General features: G+C 43.4%; 1 protein-coding gene across 3 annotated transcripts in view; it reads right to left on the bottom strand.

Annotated features, from left to right (window-relative positions):
• NFIC (nuclear factor I C) overlaps positions 1-19,243 on the bottom strand; it is a 185,891-nt gene that overhangs the window by 149,599 nt on the left and 17,049 nt on the right. For all 3 annotated transcript variants that reach the window (XR_015870072.1, XM_088450827.1, XM_088450826.1), the window contains exon 2: positions 10,774-11,305. Coding sequence is in view for 2 of the 3 variants with exons in the window: in XM_088450827.1 (XP_088306953.1) it covers positions 10,774-11,305 (532 nt within the window). In the remaining variant the exon portion in view is untranslated. The remainder of the gene's footprint in view (positions 1-10,773; positions 11,306-19,243) is intronic.

Below are 19,243 nucleotides of genomic sequence, written 5' to 3'. Positions count from 1 at the left end.
GTTATGGATAAGGATATCATTACCACACCACTCACCTACAGTATATGTCTTATGGATAAGGATATCATTACCACACCACTCACCTACAGTATATGTCTTAAGGATAAGGATATCATTACCACACCACTCACCTACATTATGTGTCTTATGGATAAGGATATCATTACCACACCACTCACCTACAGTATATGTCTTATGGATAAGGATATCATTACCACACCACTCACCTACAGTATATGTCTTATGGATAAGAATATCATTACCACACCACTCACCTACAGTATATGTCTTATGGATAAGGATATCATTACCACACACTAACCTACAGTATATGTCTTATGGATAAGGATATCATTACCACACCACTCACCTACATACATATCTTATGGATAAGGATATCATTACCACACACCAACCTACAGTATATGTCTTATGGATAAGAATATCATTACCACACCACTCACCTACAGTATATGTCTTATGGATAAGGATATCATTACCACACACTAACCTACAGTATATGTATTATGGATAAGGATATCATTACCACACCACTCACCTACAGTATATGTCTTATGGATAAGGATACCATTACCACACCAGTCACCTACAGTGTATGTCTTATGGATAAGGATATCATTACCACACACTAACCTACAGTATATGTCTTATGGATAAGAATATCATTACCACACCACTCACCTACATACATATCTTATGGATAAGGATATCATTACCATACACTAACCTACAGTATATGTCTTATGGATAAGAATATCATTACCACACACTAACCTACAGTATATGTCTTATGGATAAGGATATCATTACCACACCACTCACCTACAGTACATATCTTATGGATAAATATATCATTACCACACCACTCACCTACAGTACATGTCTTATGGATAAGGATATCATTACCACACCACTCACCTACAGTATATGTCTTATGGATAAGGATATCGTTACCACACCACTCACCCACATACATTTCTTATGGATAAATATATCATTACCACACCACTCACCTACAGTACATGTCTTATGGATAAGGATATCATTACCACACACTAACCTACAGTATATGTATTCTGGATAAGGATATCATTACCACACCACTCACCTACAGTATATGTCTTATGGATAAGGATACCATTACCACACCACTCACCTACAGTGTATGTCTTATGGATAAGGATATCATTACCACACCACTCACCTACAGTATATGTCTTATGGATAAGAATATCATTACCACACCACTCACCTACAGTATATGTCTTATGGATAAGGATAACATTACCACACACTAACCTACAGTATATGTGTTATGGATAAGGATATCATTACCACACCACTCACCTACAGTATATGTCTTATGGATAAGGATATCATTACCACACCACTCACCTACAGTATATGTCTTAAGGATAAGGATATCATTACCACACCACTCACCTACATTATGTGTCTTATGGATAAGGATATCATTACCACACCACTCACCTACAGTATATGTCTTATGGATAAGGATATCATTACCACACCACTCACCTACAGTATATGTCTTATGGATAAGAATATCATTACCACACCACTCACCTACAGTATATGTCTTATGGATAAGGATATCATTACCACACACTAACCTACAGTATATGTCTTATGGATAAGGATATCATTACCACACCACTCACCTACATACATATCTTATGGATAAGGATATCATTACCACACACCAACCTACAGTATATGTCTTATGGATAAGAATATCATTACCACACCACTCACCTATAGTATATGTCTTATGGATAAGGATATCATTACCACACACTAACCTACAGTATATGTATTATGGATAAGGATATCATTACCACACCACTCACCTACAGTATATGTCTTATGGATAAGGATACCATTACCACACCAGTCACCTACAGTGTATGTCTTATGGATAAGGATATCATTACCACACACTAACCTACAGTATATGTCTTATGGATAAGAATATCATTACCACACCACTCACCTACATACATATCTTATGGATAAGGATATCATTACCATACACTAACCTACAGTATATGTCTTATGGATAAGAATATCATTACCACACACTAACCTACAGTATATGTCTTATGGATAAGGATATCATTACCACACCACTCACCTACAGTACATATCTTATGGATAAATATATCATTACCACACCACTCACCTACAGTACATGTCTTATGGATAAGGATATCATTACCACACCACTCACCTACAGTATATGTCTTATGGATAAGGATATCGTTACCACACCACTCACCCACATACATTTCTTATGGATAATGATATCATTACCACACACTAACCTACAGTATATGTCTTATGGATAAGGATATTACCACACCACTCACCTACAGTATATCTTATGGATAAGGATATCATCACCACACCACTCACCTACAATACATGTCTTATGGATAATGATATCATTACCACACACTAACCTACAGTATATGTCTTATGGATAAGGATATCATTACCACACCACTCACCTACAGTATATGTCTTATGGATAAGGATATTACCACACCAGTCACCTACAGTGTATGTCTTATGGATAAGGATATCATTACCACACACTAACCTACAGTATATGTCTTATGGATAAGGATATCATTACCACACCACTCACCTACAGTATATGTCTTATGGATAAGGATATCATTACCACACACTAATCTACAGTATATGTCTTATGGATAAGGATATCATTACCACATCACTCACCTACAGTATATGGCTTATGGATAAGGATATCATTACCACACCACTCACCGACAGTATATGTCTTAAGGATAAGGATATCATTACCACACCACTCACCTACAGTATATGTCTTATGGATAAGGATATTACCACATCACTCACCTACAGTGTATGTCTTATGGATAAGGATATTACCACACCACTCACCTACAGTATATGTCTTATGGATAAGAATATCATTACCACACCACTCACCTACAGAATATGTCTTATGGATAAGGATATCATTATCACACCACTCACGTACAGTACATATCTTATGGATAAAGATAACATTACCACACCACTCATCTACAGTATATGTCTTATGGATAAAGATATCATTACCACACCACTCACCTACAGTATATATCTTATGGATAAGGATATCATTACCACACCACTCACCTACATACATATCTTATGGATAATGATATCACTACCACACCACTCACCTACAGTACATATCTTATGGCTAAAGATATCATTACCACACCACTCACCTACAGTATATGTCTTATGGATAAGGATATCATTACCACACCACTCACCAAGCGTTCCCGCTAGGCTGTTTTAGCGGGGCGCGGCGCCCTGCCCTCCTTCTGGAGGGCAAAAAGCACCCTGCCCTCCAAGAGGAGGGCAAAAAGCGCCCTGCCCTAACAGCCTGCGGGAGCTGTTCTCACCCGCGGGATGCAGTGTCCCGCGGGTGGACAAACATGCGGTGACCCGGTCACTGCCGGAGAATAGACGCCGGCGCATGCTCCCGGCATCTATTCTCCCTTTCTGCAGCACTTGGGGGCTGCCTGGCATGTCCGTAAGCGCCGGGCACACCCCCAAGTATGACAAAAAGGGGACGCGTCTTATAGACACATCCCCTTTTCATAACCACGCCTCCTTTTCAGGCGCGCGCACAAGATTGCCCTCTCTAGCTCCGGCGCCCTGCCTGCCGCCGGAGCTAGAGGGAACACTACTCACCTACAGTATATGTCTTATGGATAAGGATATCATTACCACACCCCTCACCTACATACATTTCTTATGGATAATGATATCATTACCACACACTAACCAACAGTATATGTCTTATGGATAAGGATATCATTATCACATCACAAGGATATCATTACCACACCACTCACCTACAGTATATGTCTTATGGATAAGGATATCATTACCACACCCCTCACCTACATACATTTCTTATGGATAATGATATCATTACCACACACTAACCAACAGTATATGTCTTATGGATAAGGATATCATTACCACACCGCTCACCTACAATACATATCTTATGGATAAAGATATCATTACCACACCACTCACCTACAGTATATGCCTTATGGATAAGGATATCATTACCACTTCACAAGGATATCATTACCACACCACTCACCTACAGTATATGCCTTATGGATAAGGATATCATTACCACATCACAAGGATATCATTACCACACCACTCACCTACAGTATATGTCTTATGGATAAGGATATCATTACCACACCACTCACCTACAGTATATGTCGTATGGATAAGGATATCATTACCACACCACTCACTTACATTATATGTCATAAGGATAATAATGCTTAGCGCTAGATATAGGGACATACAAAGAAAGACAATGACATATTTAAAAGTCAGATGGAGGATTGTATAAATACTGTAGCTTATATAAATAGTAAGATGTGATATGTATAGGCACATATTTATAACAATGAAGTAGAATTTTTTTTATTTTTATTGGGGGCTTTTAATAATAAAGAAAGAATTCTATTGATTCCTGATCTTACACTTAGTTGTACCTCCACCCGCCTCCACTCCACCCCCAACTGTTCCATATTCTTCAGGCCACAATTTGAGGGCTCTGGGACTTTACGGTCCTGCAATGGGAAAGTTGGGAGATTTGTCCCAATTACTGCTTTTCTGCACAGCAGGTGCCGCACGAGCAGGAATGAATAGGTGTTTGGAGAACAGAGAAAGTGGCTGAAGAGTAGAGTGGATCTTAAGGAGGTAGCCAAGTCCCCAAACTGACATGGCCACACCCTTGTCCCGTTTCATAGATCTGATATGTTGGGAGGAATGCAACAGTTAGGTGGGATTAAATATTAATAATAAATTATGCAGTGAAATTTTATTCGCAAAGTGATTGACAGGCAGTGACCATTTGTTGGCGGCCACTCAAACACAGGCGTGTCTCAACCATTTTTTGGGACATGACTGCAACTGTGATCCCAGGCATACACAGTAAAACTGGCTTTGGCACCTCAGCCTCTATAGGGTCAACTAGAAGTTCAACTATCGACTGATCTGTGACCGATGCTGCGTCTTTGTACGCAGTTGTTGAATTTGCAAAGCCGAAGGTGGACGTCTAAATACAGATCCAAGTGGCTGTGATATTTGCATATTTTCATACAGCTGCTGCATACAAATTCACGGCTGTGGTGGCATTAACATCCATCTCTGAATCAGGTCCTAAAGATAAATAGTGCTGTACGGAATATACTCTATAGAGCTATACTGAAGGACTGTCACTATACTGAAGGACTGTCACAAGCCGCTCATGCGAACGACGGGGGATCGTTCACTGAACTCCTCCCATCAACTATCCATCATCCCTGCTCTGTTCTGGATTGGTTCCTGCGGCTATTTCCTTCTGGTGCGGTGATAGCGTTTCACGTGTTTCCGGTTTTGGTGTTGTCTTCTGTTATCCAGTCGAGTACCCAGTTCTCCTGTCTCCTTTTGTTACCTGCCATTTGTGTCATCTAGTCGGCACAGTCCGCAAATCCATGCTCTGCTGTTTGTGTCATCTAGGCGGCACAGACAGCACTCAGTGTCCAGAGTGCGCAGTTCAGCGTCCAGCTGCTTGTGTCAACCCGGCGGCAAAGGCCGCATGTCAGCGTCCAGCTGCTTGCGTCAACCCGGCGGCACAGGCCACACTTCAGCGTCCAGCTGCTTGTGTCAACCCAGCATCACAGGACACACATCAGCGTCGAGTTGCTTGTGTCAACCCGGCGGCACAGGCTGCACTCCAGCGTCCAGTTGCTTGTGTCAACCCGGCGGCACAGGCCGTAATCCAGCATCCAAAGTATGCAATCCAGCGTACCACCGTTTGTGTCATCACGGCGGCACAGGTCCTTCTTCAGACCACCGCAGCCAAGGCTGCTACACGGCCCAAAGGCCGCATCTTGTTCTACGGCCCACAGGCCACAGCCTGCCAAGGCTGCTACACGGTTCAAAGGCCGCATCTTGTTCTATGGCCCACAGGCCACAGCCTGCCAAGGCTGCTACACGGTTCAAAGGCCACATCTTGTTCAACGGCCCACAGGCCACAGCCTGCCAAGGCTGCTACACGGTTCAAAGGCTGCATCTTGTTCTACGGCCCACAGGCCACAGCCTGCCAAGGCTGCTACACGGCCCAAAGGCCGCATCTTGTTCTACGGCCCACAGGCCACAGCCTACCAAGGCTGCTACACGGCCCAAAGGCTGCATCTTGTTCTCCGGCCCACAGGCCACAACTAGCCAAAGACTTACCAGCCCTCAAGGCCGTTGCAGGACTATTCCTTCAAAGATAATACCCATATCCTAACATTATCACCGGCCACTAAACAGAGACCTTTTTGTCATATTAGGGCTTTCTTCTATTATTCTTCAAGCATGGATTCCTCACAAAATCCTGCTCAAGTTCTGGCCACAAAGATTCAGGCACTAATTCAGAAAGTGCTGAAAGGAGCTTTCTCTCCGTGTTGAGGAGACTCGAGGTGCTCCAGCCCCTGCAGTGCTTGAACCTAAGCTTAATCTGCCTGACCGGTTTTCAGGGAATCAGAAAGATTTCTTGAATTTTAAGGAGAGTTGCAAACTCTATTTTAAGCTCCGGCCCAGATCCTCGGGCTCGCAGGTCCAACAAATTGGAATCATAATTTCCCTATTACAGGGAGACTTGGGCCTTTGGCCTTCCCTCTACTAGTATGGCATTACAGACTGTGGACTCCTTTTTTGCCGCATTGGGTCTACTTTATGATAGGCTATGGCCCTTGAAACAGGAGAAAAGAGCAGCCAAGGACTATTGCATTCCGGAAAAGGGCCGTTGATGTGGGTTGGAATGACCCAGCCTTACAAAACTAGTTTCATTTAGGACTGTCTGATCAAATAAAGAATATCCTAGACCAAAATCCATCTCCGGAATTCCTTAAATGACCTCATGAGTTTGGCCATTCGCATTGACAGGCGACTCCGGGAGCGCAGAGTAGAAAAGAATCTGCCTTCTCTACCTCCGCGTTCTACGATATGGATGGCTTCACCTGACCCTGAAGAACCAATGCAACTGGGAGCGTTTCGTCTTCCGGCCGAAGAGAAACGTAGGAGACGTTCGTTGGGTCTCTGCCTCTACTGTGGCGGTAAAGGACATTTGGCCTGACTTTGCCCAGTAAAGTCGGGAAAAGGCAAGGTCTAGATGAGCTACGGGAGGTAAATCTAGGCCTTGCATCCATTTCCCCTGAAAATTCTTTTCTTATCCAGTCCTGTGTCAGTTATTGGTCTGGATGGCGAAAGTCTTTCTAAGGTTCCGGTTTCCTTTCGGACTCCTCCATTACTATCCATTGGGGATCTGCATCTGGAAGAGTTGTCTTTCCTCCTACTCCAATGTCCGCTGGCTCCAGTTGTGTTGGGATTATCTTGGCTGTAAAAGCATAACCCTGTGATCCAATGGCAAACTGGAGAAATTCTCAAGTGAGGATCTGCTTGTTTCTCCCAGTGCCTTTCTGGCCCCATTCGTCTTGCTACTGTCATTCAAGCCTTCACAGCACTTAAGACAGCTTTTGTGTCCGCTCCTGTTCTTCGGCATCCCAACCCAGAACTGCCATTTGTCGTTGAGGTGGACGCATCTGAGATTGGAGTGGGCGCTATCCTCTCTCAGAAGGATTTCAAAGATGGCAAGTATCATCCGTGTGCATTCTTTTTCCGGAAATTCAACTCTGCGGAGAGGAACTATGATGTTGGCAACGGGAGCTCTAACCATTAAATGGGCCTTTGAGGACTGGAGGCACTGGTTAGAGGGGGCTAATCATTTGATGACGGTTCACACGGACCATAAGAATCTGGACTACATCGAAACGGCCAAGAGGTTTAATGCAAGGCAGACTAATTGTTCTCTATTCTTCACCAGGTTTAATAATATTATCTCCTTCCGGCCCGGGTCTAAGAATATAAAGGCGGACGCCCTTTCCCGAAGTTTCTCCTTCAACCAGCCTTCAATTACTTTGGAAGAAACCATCATGCCAACTTCCAGGATTCATGTAGCCTTGGCCAGGACCTTGGCAGATTCTCTCAGTCTGAATCTCCTATTGAAAAACCATCAGGTGTGCTTTTCGTCCCTTAGAAGTTTTGCAAAACAGTCTTAAAGGACTTTCACTCTTCAAATACTATTAGTCACCCAGGCATTTCTAGGACTTTGGAACTTCTATCCCGTTCTGTTTGGTGGCAGCATATGTCTCAGGATACTCGTGAGTTTATCCTGGAATGTGACGTCTGTTCCAGGAATAAGACCTTCTAAGCCTTGGACCCATATTGCTATGGACTTTGTCGTTGACCTTCCATTTTCTTCCCGCTGTTGTCATATGGACGATTGTTGACCGGTTCTCCAAAATGGTTAATTTTGTGTCATACCAAATCACCATCAGCGAAGGAGTTGTCTGCATTATTTCTACAGCATGTCTTCAGACTTCATGGGCTTCCATCAGACATTGTCACAGATCATGAGTCTAAATTTGTTGCCCGTTTTTGGAAATGTTTTTGTACCGACCTGGGTATCATCATGAGTCTTTCCTCGGATTATCATCCACAATCCAACGTACAGATGGAGCGGGCCAATCAGTCCTTGGAACAGTACCTCCACTGTTTCGTCTCGAAATATCACAATGACTGGGTTCCTCTGTTGCCATTTGCCAAATTTTCCTTCAGCAATTCCTGCCATTCTGCTTCTTCTGTTTCTCCATTTTTCTGTAATCTTGGGACTCATCCTAGAAGCAACTCTTTTGAAATCACATCAATTGGAGCTCCACCATCTTCGTCTAGCTCAAGGTTTCGATCACTCTGGAGGAAGGTACAACACGCCCTTCTCCAAGCGACCAGTCGTTCCAAGCGCTGGGCTGACAAGCATCGTAGACCATGTAAATTCGAAGTGGGAGATTTGATGTGGCAGTCCTCCAGGAACATTAACCTTCCTCAGAGATCACAAAAACTGGGTCCCAAATTCATTGGCCCATTCAGGATCATTACACAAATCATTCCAGTTGTATTTCGATTGCAATTACCCAGGACACTCAGGATTAATAATACATTTCACTCTTCACTTCTTAAGCCAGTGTTCTTCTCCTCCAGGTTTTCTCCTAGACATTCAGTCAGACCTCCACCAGTCCTCGTCCTGTGTCGCCAGGAGTTTGTGGTGGAGAAGATCCTTGATTCCAGACTCTCACGGGCAGCCTTCAATTCTTAGTCCACAGGAACGGCTATGGACCAGAGGAGCGCTCCTGGGTTCCCGGTAGAGCCTTACATGCTCCACTCCTGAAGACATTTTTTTTTGAGAACTGTCCTGGGAAACCAGGGTTTAGGGGTTTCTTAACCCCTCGTCAAGGGGGGGTGCTGTTACAAGCCGCTCATGCTAACGCCGGGGGACCGTTCGCTGAACTCCTCCCATCAACTGTCCATCATCCATGCTCTGTTCTGGATTGGTTCCTGTGGCTATTTCCTTCTGGTGCGAACACTGCTCCGATGACGGTTATAGTGTTTCACATGTGTCCGGTTTTGGTGTTGTCTCCAGTTATCCAGTGGCACAGGCCGCACTCCAGTATCCAGTTGCTTGTGTCATCCCAGTGGCACAGGCCACAATCCAGCGTCCAAAGTAAGCAATCCTGCTTACCACCGCCTGTGTCAACTCGGCAGCACAAATCCTTCTTCAGACCATCGCAGCCAATGCTGCTACACAGCCCAAAGGCCGCATCTTGTTCTACGGCCCACAGGCCACAGCCTGCCAAGGCTGCTACACGGCCCAAAGGCCGCATCTTGTACTACGGTCCACAGGCCACAGCCTGCCAAGGCTGCTACACTGCCCAAAGGCCGCCTCTTGCTCTACGGCCCACAGGCCACAGCCTGCCAAGGCTGCTACACGGCCCAAAGGCCGCATCTTGTTCTACGGCCCACAGGCCACAGCCTGCCAAGGCTGCTAAACAGCCCAAAGGCACATCTTGTTCTACGGCCCACAGGCCACAGCCTGCCAAGGCTACTACATGGCCCACAGCCTGCCAAGGCTGCTACACGGCCCACAGGCACAACTAGTCAAAAACTTACCAGCCCTCAAGGATGTTTCAGGTCTATTCCTTCAAAAGATAATACCCGTACCCTAACAAGAACCGGGTTATAGGCTGAATTTTTATATTAAAATAATTTTTTTTTTTAATGGAAAGGGAAAGGATATGAATGCTATTTTATAAATCTGGCATTTTAGAGAAGAACTTTGAAAGAACAATTGGTGTCTCCATATAATTTGCGTACATCTAAAACAGATAAAAATGACCTTGTACGAGTAGTTTGAGAGATAAACATGTTTGATCACAAGTTGATAGTGGAAGACAGACCCATTTTACATGCCGATTATTATTTACACATTGCAGTTGCATTAATGTGGAATGCTTTCTTATATGAGAAATATAAAGCACTGCACTTTCAAAAATATGAGTGGTACTGTAGGATCAGACACAGTGATTGAAGGGCTTCTTGTGAGCTGCAGTGGTATAAGCGAATGAAAACATTTTAGAATGAGCTTATACTGGTTTAGGACAATTTGTATAAAGCTTTATAAACTGGTATGATTACAATTCTAGAAAGAGATTACATGGGTATAAAAGTTCAGTAACACTAAATGACTAAAAAGTTGCATGAATAAAGTGATCCAAATTATTGTCTCACCTCTCTCTCGAATAAAGTAAGCCAAATACAGGTCTAGTTCTTTCACAGAGACACTAATGTGGTGTGGCTGTACACATAACTGGGGGTTTGAGCAGTGTGCTGCCTTCACCAGTCTCTCTCCATCCGTGCTCTCTAACGGAATACCCTTGAAGAGGATCACCATAACAAGATCCAACCTCCACACCTTGTCTGCCTGTCGCAGGCAGTCAATTCTCCTCATCTTGCCTTTTTGGTCTGGGTTGGAGAGGACACAACTGGCTGCCTTTTTGCCAGTAATAGACAACACAAAATCCTCACGGAACTCTGGCCTGATATCTTTTCGAAGTTTTGCTAAAAGACGTGATGCCCACTTCTGCTTGACTTCAGCTTTCTCATTCAGCAGTTCATCTTTCACACCTCGCTCTTCTTCTTTAGTCATTTTTTTCTCATGTTTCTTGAAATACTTTCTTTTCCGAGCCTGAAGGTTGAACCAAGTGTAAGCAAAGGCTCGTACATAAGGGAGAAGAGCCTCGATAAAGGGGTGAAATTCATCCTGGGTGGGAAAAAGTGAAAAACAAATTTATATTCGTACGCACATAAAATTTTAGAGGTTAAACATTTATTTGGATTTATAGGAACATAGAAATGTAATACATATGGATATGAAACATGTAGCATGGCTGCTGCCATTGCTAATAATTAATAAATCAACACTTTTATATATAACCCACTACTACCGCAGCCTAACCCTAACCCTCCCACAGTCTAACCCTAATCCTTCACCTAGTGCCTAACCCTAATACCTTTGCAATCTGTTGGGATTCTAACAGTTGGGATGCCACTGATGGTATTGTGACCGTCTGCATTTTGGATGCTGACTACATCCCATACTATTGATGTAAGACTACTACTTTAGTTATGAAAGCTATGCCAAATACTGTATCTATTAATCCCATCCATTGTATGGATAATTTAATTGATTGGTTGAATATTTAGAATTTTTTGTTAGATCTAAAGGGCTGGTGTTGCATGGTCAATTTTAAACACTGCAATTTTATATCCAGAAAAACAGGTTGCTGTGAGCTCCGAATGGTGACATACTGTACAGGGGTGGATGTAGAGTTACAGTAGCCGTAAGCACATTTTTGGGGGGGCACAAATTATTAACATTAACTTATATAGTACCAGCATATTATGTTTTGCTTTACAACTGTAACAAGTAACACTGTAAGTAAGAAAACACTGGGTAATGACAGACTGAAAAAGAGGAAAAGGGACCCTGCTCACAAGTTTACAATCCATATCAAATTGTGCTGTTTTTTGTACTGCACATGCACACAAAAAAATATTAAGCATTCTTTCATACAGAGATTTGGACGCATTTAACGTTTATGTCTCCTCACATTTACAGGCAGAATGGAGAATGGAGCATTGGCGTTGGAATGGGGAGGGGCAAGGGGGCATCCCCAACATTTCAGAGAGGCACCTGGAGTATTTGTTCCCTGATGTCATCAGTTACTGTCCAACGTCATTCCCTACTATCCATGTGGACATAGAGGGGGAACTTATATACTTATAAACTTGTTTGATGGCCTTTATGGGCATGGAACCGCACTTCCGCTCTCACTCCAGGTCACTTCCAGGTACAGATACTGAAGGGGATCTATACCTTTCCAATCAATAAGGTACTGAAGGCAATTGGATCGATGTAAAGAATCCAGAATTCCCTCAATCTCAAATTCGATACCCTGTTGGGTCTGCACTTGAGGTGCTTTAGGAGGGGAACAATGAAGTTAGTTAAGAATCAGAGGACGTAGTAGAGAGATATGGAAGGTATTGGAGATCTTCAGCTGAGGCGGAATTTCTAATTTATACACCACGGGATTAATTGCTCTGAGAATGTGGTAAGGTCTAATGATGCGTGGAGCAAACTCCATGCTAGGTACTTTTAAATTAATGTTCTTGGATGATAACCATACCCTATCTCTAACCCCCAGAAGGGGAACATCAAGGTGTTTCTTATCAGCAGATTTTTTGTAGTTACTCGAGGCTTTCTTCAAGGAACAATTAATATTCTTCCATAAGACCGCAAATGAATCTGCCAGATTGGTTACGGCTGGTACCTCCACAGATGGTAATTCTTGAAAATCAGGCACTCGCGGATGTCTACCAAAAACTGTGAAAAATGGAGTGGAATTAGAGGAAGATCGACCCAGTCATCCTGTGTAGATGATACAAAAAGTCTAATAAAAGTTTCCAACTCTTGCTTCACCCTCTCGGTCAGGCCATTTGTTTGTGGGTGGTAGGCGGAGGAGAATTTTAACTTAATACCGCAGGTTGCACACAGTGCTCTCCAGAACTTGGCTACGAATTGTACCCCTCGATCGGACACTATATCTTTGAGTAGACCATGCAACCGGATGAATATTTTCGCAAATTGTGGAGTAGACGGAAGACCGACAAGGGTAATAAAATGGACCATCTTTGAGAATCGATCCACGACCACCCAAACAGTGTTATGTCCTTTGGACAGTGGTAATTCAGAAATAAAATCCATGGAGAGAGGAGTCCATGGAACAACTGGAACTGGCAGAGGACGTAACTGACCCACGGTTTTATTGCAAGTGACTTTATGCTGAGCACACTTAACACAGGACAAAACAAAATCTCGAACGTCTTTCTTCATAGTAGGCAACCAGTAAGATCGCTGTAAGAATTTCTGAGTCTTAAGAATGCCTGAATGTCCAGTGCAGAGGGAGGCAAGGGCCCAAGCCAGTAAACTTTTATGCAGTTGTGGAGCAACGTAGATTTTGCCAGGTGAAGGAGCAGCAGTTGTGTGGGTGCAAAGACAAGGGGATCCAGGATTGGGCGAACTTGAGGTTGATCCTCTTCCTCCTGTGCAGACAGAAAAGACTGAGACAGGACCTCAGCTTTCTTATTCAGAACACCAGGACGAAACTGAAGCTTGAAGTCAAATCTAGCGAAGAAGAGGGACCAACGAGCTTACCTAACGTTTAACCGATGAGCTATTTGGAGGTGTACCAGATTTTTATGATCAGTAATGATGGTGACAGGGAATCTAGCATCTTCCAAAAGATGTTGCCACTCTTCCAGTGCCAAGCTCATAGCCATCAATTCCTGGTCACCGATGGTATCATTCTTTTCAGCTGGAGAAAAATTGGCGATAAAAACCCACATGGATGAATCTTCCCATCTTCAGCAGTTTCAGATAGCACAGCTCCCACTCCAACCAAAGAGGCATCCACCTCTAAAATGAAGGATTTATCAAGCTGTGGTTGGGGCTTGGGGCTGTTTTTAATTTTTGGAACGCAGTCACTGCCGAGGAAGACCAGTGAGAAGGATTGGCTCCCTTTTAGGTGAGTGCCGTGATGGGAGCAACCAGAGTGGAGAAATTCAAAATAAATCTTTAATAGTAATTAGAGAATCCTAAGAATCGCTGCGTAGCTTTCAGAGAGTTAGGTTGAGGCCAATCCCGAATGGCACTCTAGTGTTCCCTCTAGCTCCGGCAGCAGGCAGGGCGCCGGAGCTAGAGAGGGCAATCTTGTGCGCGCGCCCGAAAAGGGGGCGTGGTTATGAAAAGGGGTCGTGTCTGTAAGACGCGTCCCCTTTTCGTCATACTTGGGGGCGTGCCCGGCGCTTACGGACATGCCGGGCAGCCCCCAAGCGCTGCAGAAAGGGAGAATAGATGCCGGGCGCATGCGCCCGACGTCTATTCTCCGGCGGTGACCGGATCACCGCATGTTTGTCCACCCGCGGGACACTGCGTCCCGCGGGTGAGAACGGCTCCCGCAGGCTGTTAGGGCAGGGCGCTTTTTGCCCTCCTCCTGGAGGGCAGGGTGCTTTTTGCCCTCCAGAAGGAGGGCAGGGCGCCGTGCCCCGCTGAAACAGCCTAGCGGGAATGCTACACTCAATTTGTCTGGATCCATCTGTAGAAAGTTTCCAGAGATGATATGTCCCAGGATTGCTCAAAGAGACATTTGGGAATCTTCCCATAAAGACAGTGGTTCCGAAGACGGGATAAAACCTCTCGTACATGAAATCGGTGTGACCGCAGATTCTCAGAAAATATTTAAGTGTCGTCCTGATAATCCACAATGAACTTGTGGAGAATGACCCTGAAAATGTCATTAATGTTATCCTGGAACACCGCAGGTGCGTTACATAAACCAAAGGGCATTACCAGGTATTCAAAGTGGCTATCTCGGGTGTTGAACACGGTTTTTCCACTCATCCCCCGCATTGATGCAAATTAAGTTGTAGGCTCCGCGGAGATCCAGCTTTGTAAAAAAGTGAGCCCCACGAACCTTGTCGAAAAGTTCAGAGATGAGTGGTAGAGGGTACTGGTTTTTGACAGTGATTAGATTGAGTCCTCTGTAATCTATGCAGGGTCTGAGCCGCCCGTCTTTCTTTTCTACAAAGAAAAATCCAGTCCCAGGAGGGGAAGAGGATGGTCTGATAAAACCTTTGGCTAGGTTTTCTTTGATATAGTCGGACACAGCTGCTGTTTCCGGAACAGAGAGAGGGTAGATTTGGCCACGAGGTGGCATTTTCCCAGGAATCTATGCCACAGTCCCAAGAACGATGAGGAGGTAATTTATCCGCATCCTGTTCACAAAAAAACATCAGCAAAATCCTGGTAAGGTTCTGGCAGATGGGGATCTGGAGAAACTTTCAATTTATCAGGAGTAGGAGGCTTAGAAACAGGTCTGGTAGAAACTTGATGAGTACGTACAGGAATCACACGGGACAGGCATCTATGGAAGATGCTTGGGCCCCAAGCAAGGATTTGCATATTAGACCAATTTAGCATAGGGTTATGTTTTTTTAACCAAGGCAGACCTAAAACTAGTTCATAGGAGGTTTTAGGTAGGACCAGGAATTCCAACATTTCTTGATGGAGACATCCTACTCGGAGGGACATCGGGTTGGTAACAGAGGAAATAGACTCACCCAGAATAATGTTGCTGTCCACCCCTGAAAGAGTCAGCTTGCTGGGTATGCTACTGAGGAAGCTGTGGGATCTACCACAGCGAAACGCGTTTGGCACCCTTTTACTGTACAGCACTTGGATTCCTATGTGGATTATACTCTCCGGACCAGCGGTATTTATCATTTTCCAGCTCCAGCCATTTACAACCGTCAGCATGCCAGTGCAAGAAATTCTGCACCACCTATAGGCTGTGGACATCTTACCAAGTCTGGTAATTATATCATCGTTTTCCAGCCCTAACCATTCACAATACGTCAGCATGCCAGTGCGAGGATTTCTATACTGTTTATAGGCTGTGGACATCTAATCAAGTCTGGTAATATATCAGCTGGATATTATTCCGGATCCACCTGTGTAGGCCAGTGACTGTTACAACATTCCCCTATATCTCTCACTACAATGTGAATGAAATATATATTTATTTTATACTCAGTTATTATTCAAGATTGGTTTACACCATTCATTCTATGGACATTTTCCTTTCTTTCTGATTTGGATACGAATTATTTATTTTTATTATTATCATTTTTTTGTGTATTGTTATTATTTATTTACACTGTTTATTATTCATTATTTTTTACTACTATTATTATTTATTTATTTTTTTGATTATTGTCATTATCGGTTTTATTGATTGCTATTTCTCCATCCAGATTGTGGACATCATTTTAAATCAATTTTCAATCAAGCCGTATAGAGTCATGTAGTAGTTCATGATAATATATATTGATTTATGATCTATGCCATGTTGGTTTTCATCTGCATATACTGATAGATTTTCTAGCGCTGTTCATACCTATCTTTTTGCTGGGTAGAGGAGTAACTGGAATACCCAGAGTTCGCACAAACAACTCAGAAGTAAAATTCCCGGCGGCTCCGGAATCTACCAAGGCCTCCAAATCCTTTGTTCTTAACTTGTGAGAAAGAGACACTGTTAAGAGACTATCCATTAAGTGGGAAGGCTTGATCATTACCCCCAACTGGACGCTCCCAGAACCAGTTAGGGTCTCGCGTTTCCCGCAAGAGGACAATTCTTGAGAACATGTCTTGAAGTTGCACAGTAAAGGCAGAGCTTATTCTGGAAGCGGCGACTACGTTCTGCCGCGGTCAGCCGAGATTTATTGACTTTCATAGGTTCTTATTTACTTGTAGCTGTAGAAGAGGAATGTGTATCCAAAAATGTCCGATCCCGAAAATGATCCCCTCGCCCTCTACTAGCCAATCGTTCCCAGTCAATTAAATAATATAAGCCACCTTTGACCTAGACGTAGGGAAATTCTGTGGCAGACATTCGAACTGAATCTCGCATTGGTTGATGAAACCTCGGCAACATCGTGGATTTCCATCAAAGAGTTCCAGGAATGTCAACTGAATATGAGACTTCTGTGTTACAGGAACTGGGGGATGGACTGAAGGATTCGAAGGATCAGACACCGTGGGAGGAGGCAGTAACGTGGCCAAGGTAGATTGAAAACTCTTGTAAATATTGAGCCACTTGATGTTGTGCTGCCTTCTGATCTCCATGCGAGATCTTGTAACGCTGCTGCACTCTGGGATCCTGGAGCTTCCATTGGGCCTGAACAAACTGTCACAAATGACTCAGGAGGATCTCCTTCTGAGCTGAAAGCTGAGGTCTGGGGTTGTGGAAGGAATCGGAGGCAAGGGGCCTTGATGTATTATTATTAAACCTCTATTTTTCAGCTTCTTATATATGCAGTAGCAGCTGCTCTTATCTATCTTATACTTTCTTATACTTCACCTTCTCTCATTAGAGTGATGCCCTGGGGTGGCTCAGCTAGGCCTGTTTGGAGGTGTCCTGTGCTCTGGATTTCAACCACAGTATGTTAGGGACCTACCCTCAGAGGTTACCTGGGCACGGTGGGTAGGCCCATAACCATGGCCATGATTATGCTAAAACCTCTATGTATTGCTAATTCTATTGCATAATGTATTATATATAATTAGTAATGTTGGAGGTTGTGCACCTGTACTTTTTCTTCTTGTGTTTACAACAACAGTCTCCACAGGTAGCACCTCCCATTATATATATTCAGGGTGTGCAGTCTAGGGCCCCCTTTTCTATATAATCTATTTAGTGTGCTCCCATGCACACCTGAAGATACGAGATGTCTTCAGCCTAGATTAGCACCTCTCCCCCATTGGTTTTAAGCAGGGATTCTAGCATTTTGACTGCACCTTAGTACAAGGCACAATTCTAGGTAAGTCCTATAAATTTTTATACTGCAGTGCAGAAATGGGTTGATTTTTAGGGCGTGGGTCCCCTGGATTGCTTTGGTTGGGCGGCTTCAGGGCATCGCATTATAAACACATTTTCCTTTTTGCACCTCTATTGTTTGTTTAATATATATGTACTATTTTTAAACCTCTATTTTTCACCTTCTTATATATGCAGCAGCAGCTCCTCTTATCTATCTTATACTTTCTTACACTTCACCTTCTCTCATTAGAGTGATGCCCTGGGTTTGCTCAGCTGGGCCTGTTTGGGGGTGTCCTGTGCTCTGGATTTCAACCACAGTATGTTATGAACCTACGCTCAGAGGTTACCTGGGCGTGGTGGGTAGGCCCATAACCATGGCCATGATTATGCCAAAACCTCTATGTATTGCAAAATTCTATTGCATAATGTATTATATATAATTAGTAATGTTGGAGTTGTTAACCTGACCATATTGTCAGGTTGTTGCATGTTCGGGAATGAAGAAGGGAGCCCGATACTGAACGATCTCGTTCATGATATCGTTCAGTGCATGTGCTCAGTGTCATTAACGACACTGAGCATACCCCTGCCGGGGATACACTAGACAATGTCGTTCATGGAGCAAATCGTCTAGGGTGTATGCACCTGGGGCTACACAAATACATCTTATGTTGACCACAACAAGGACAGCACACATGCATAAACAATTGTTGATCTATTTGTTATTTACAATCAGCCAGCAGCATAAAAGCAGATTGTTTTTTTAAAGATAACCAATGTATGCATTTAATTACTGTATACTTAATTGATACTTTTATTTTGAAACTTACCTCTGGATTTAATTGCACTTTACATGATAAATGTGACTATTATTTATTAATAATAATGTAAAGCACAGAGTACTATATAGTACTAAAGTTCTATACTGCGCACAAATGAAGCTACATCTCTTGGCATAAACTAGGCGCATATACTACTGTTTTCTCTTGGCAACAACCTGTGCATACACTACTGCTCTTTCCTGGTGTAAAACTGGAGCATATGCTACCATTGCAGCTAGACAAATCCTGAAATATTTCCAGGTCTGCGAGCTGCGCTAAATGTGCCTTTAACATTAATACTCACGAGCCACAACTATGTCTTCCCAGGAAAACATAATGTTCAAAAGAATGCATATGACACCATCCTAAAGTTATGATGATATAGTTTTGTAGTCAAGTATTCTCTGTTATGGAGAAAATATTGTTTTAATCCTATTTAAT

This window comes from Taudactylus pleione, unplaced genomic scaffold (genome assembly GCF_031769625.1).
Source record: "Taudactylus pleione unplaced genomic scaffold, aTauple2 ptg000529l, whole genome shotgun sequence".
Lineage (NCBI taxonomy): Eukaryota > Metazoa > Chordata > Amphibia > Anura > Myobatrachidae > Taudactylus > Taudactylus pleione.
The sequence above is the reverse complement of the archived record's forward strand: the minus strand, read 5'-3'. Positions and strand labels throughout refer to the sequence as shown.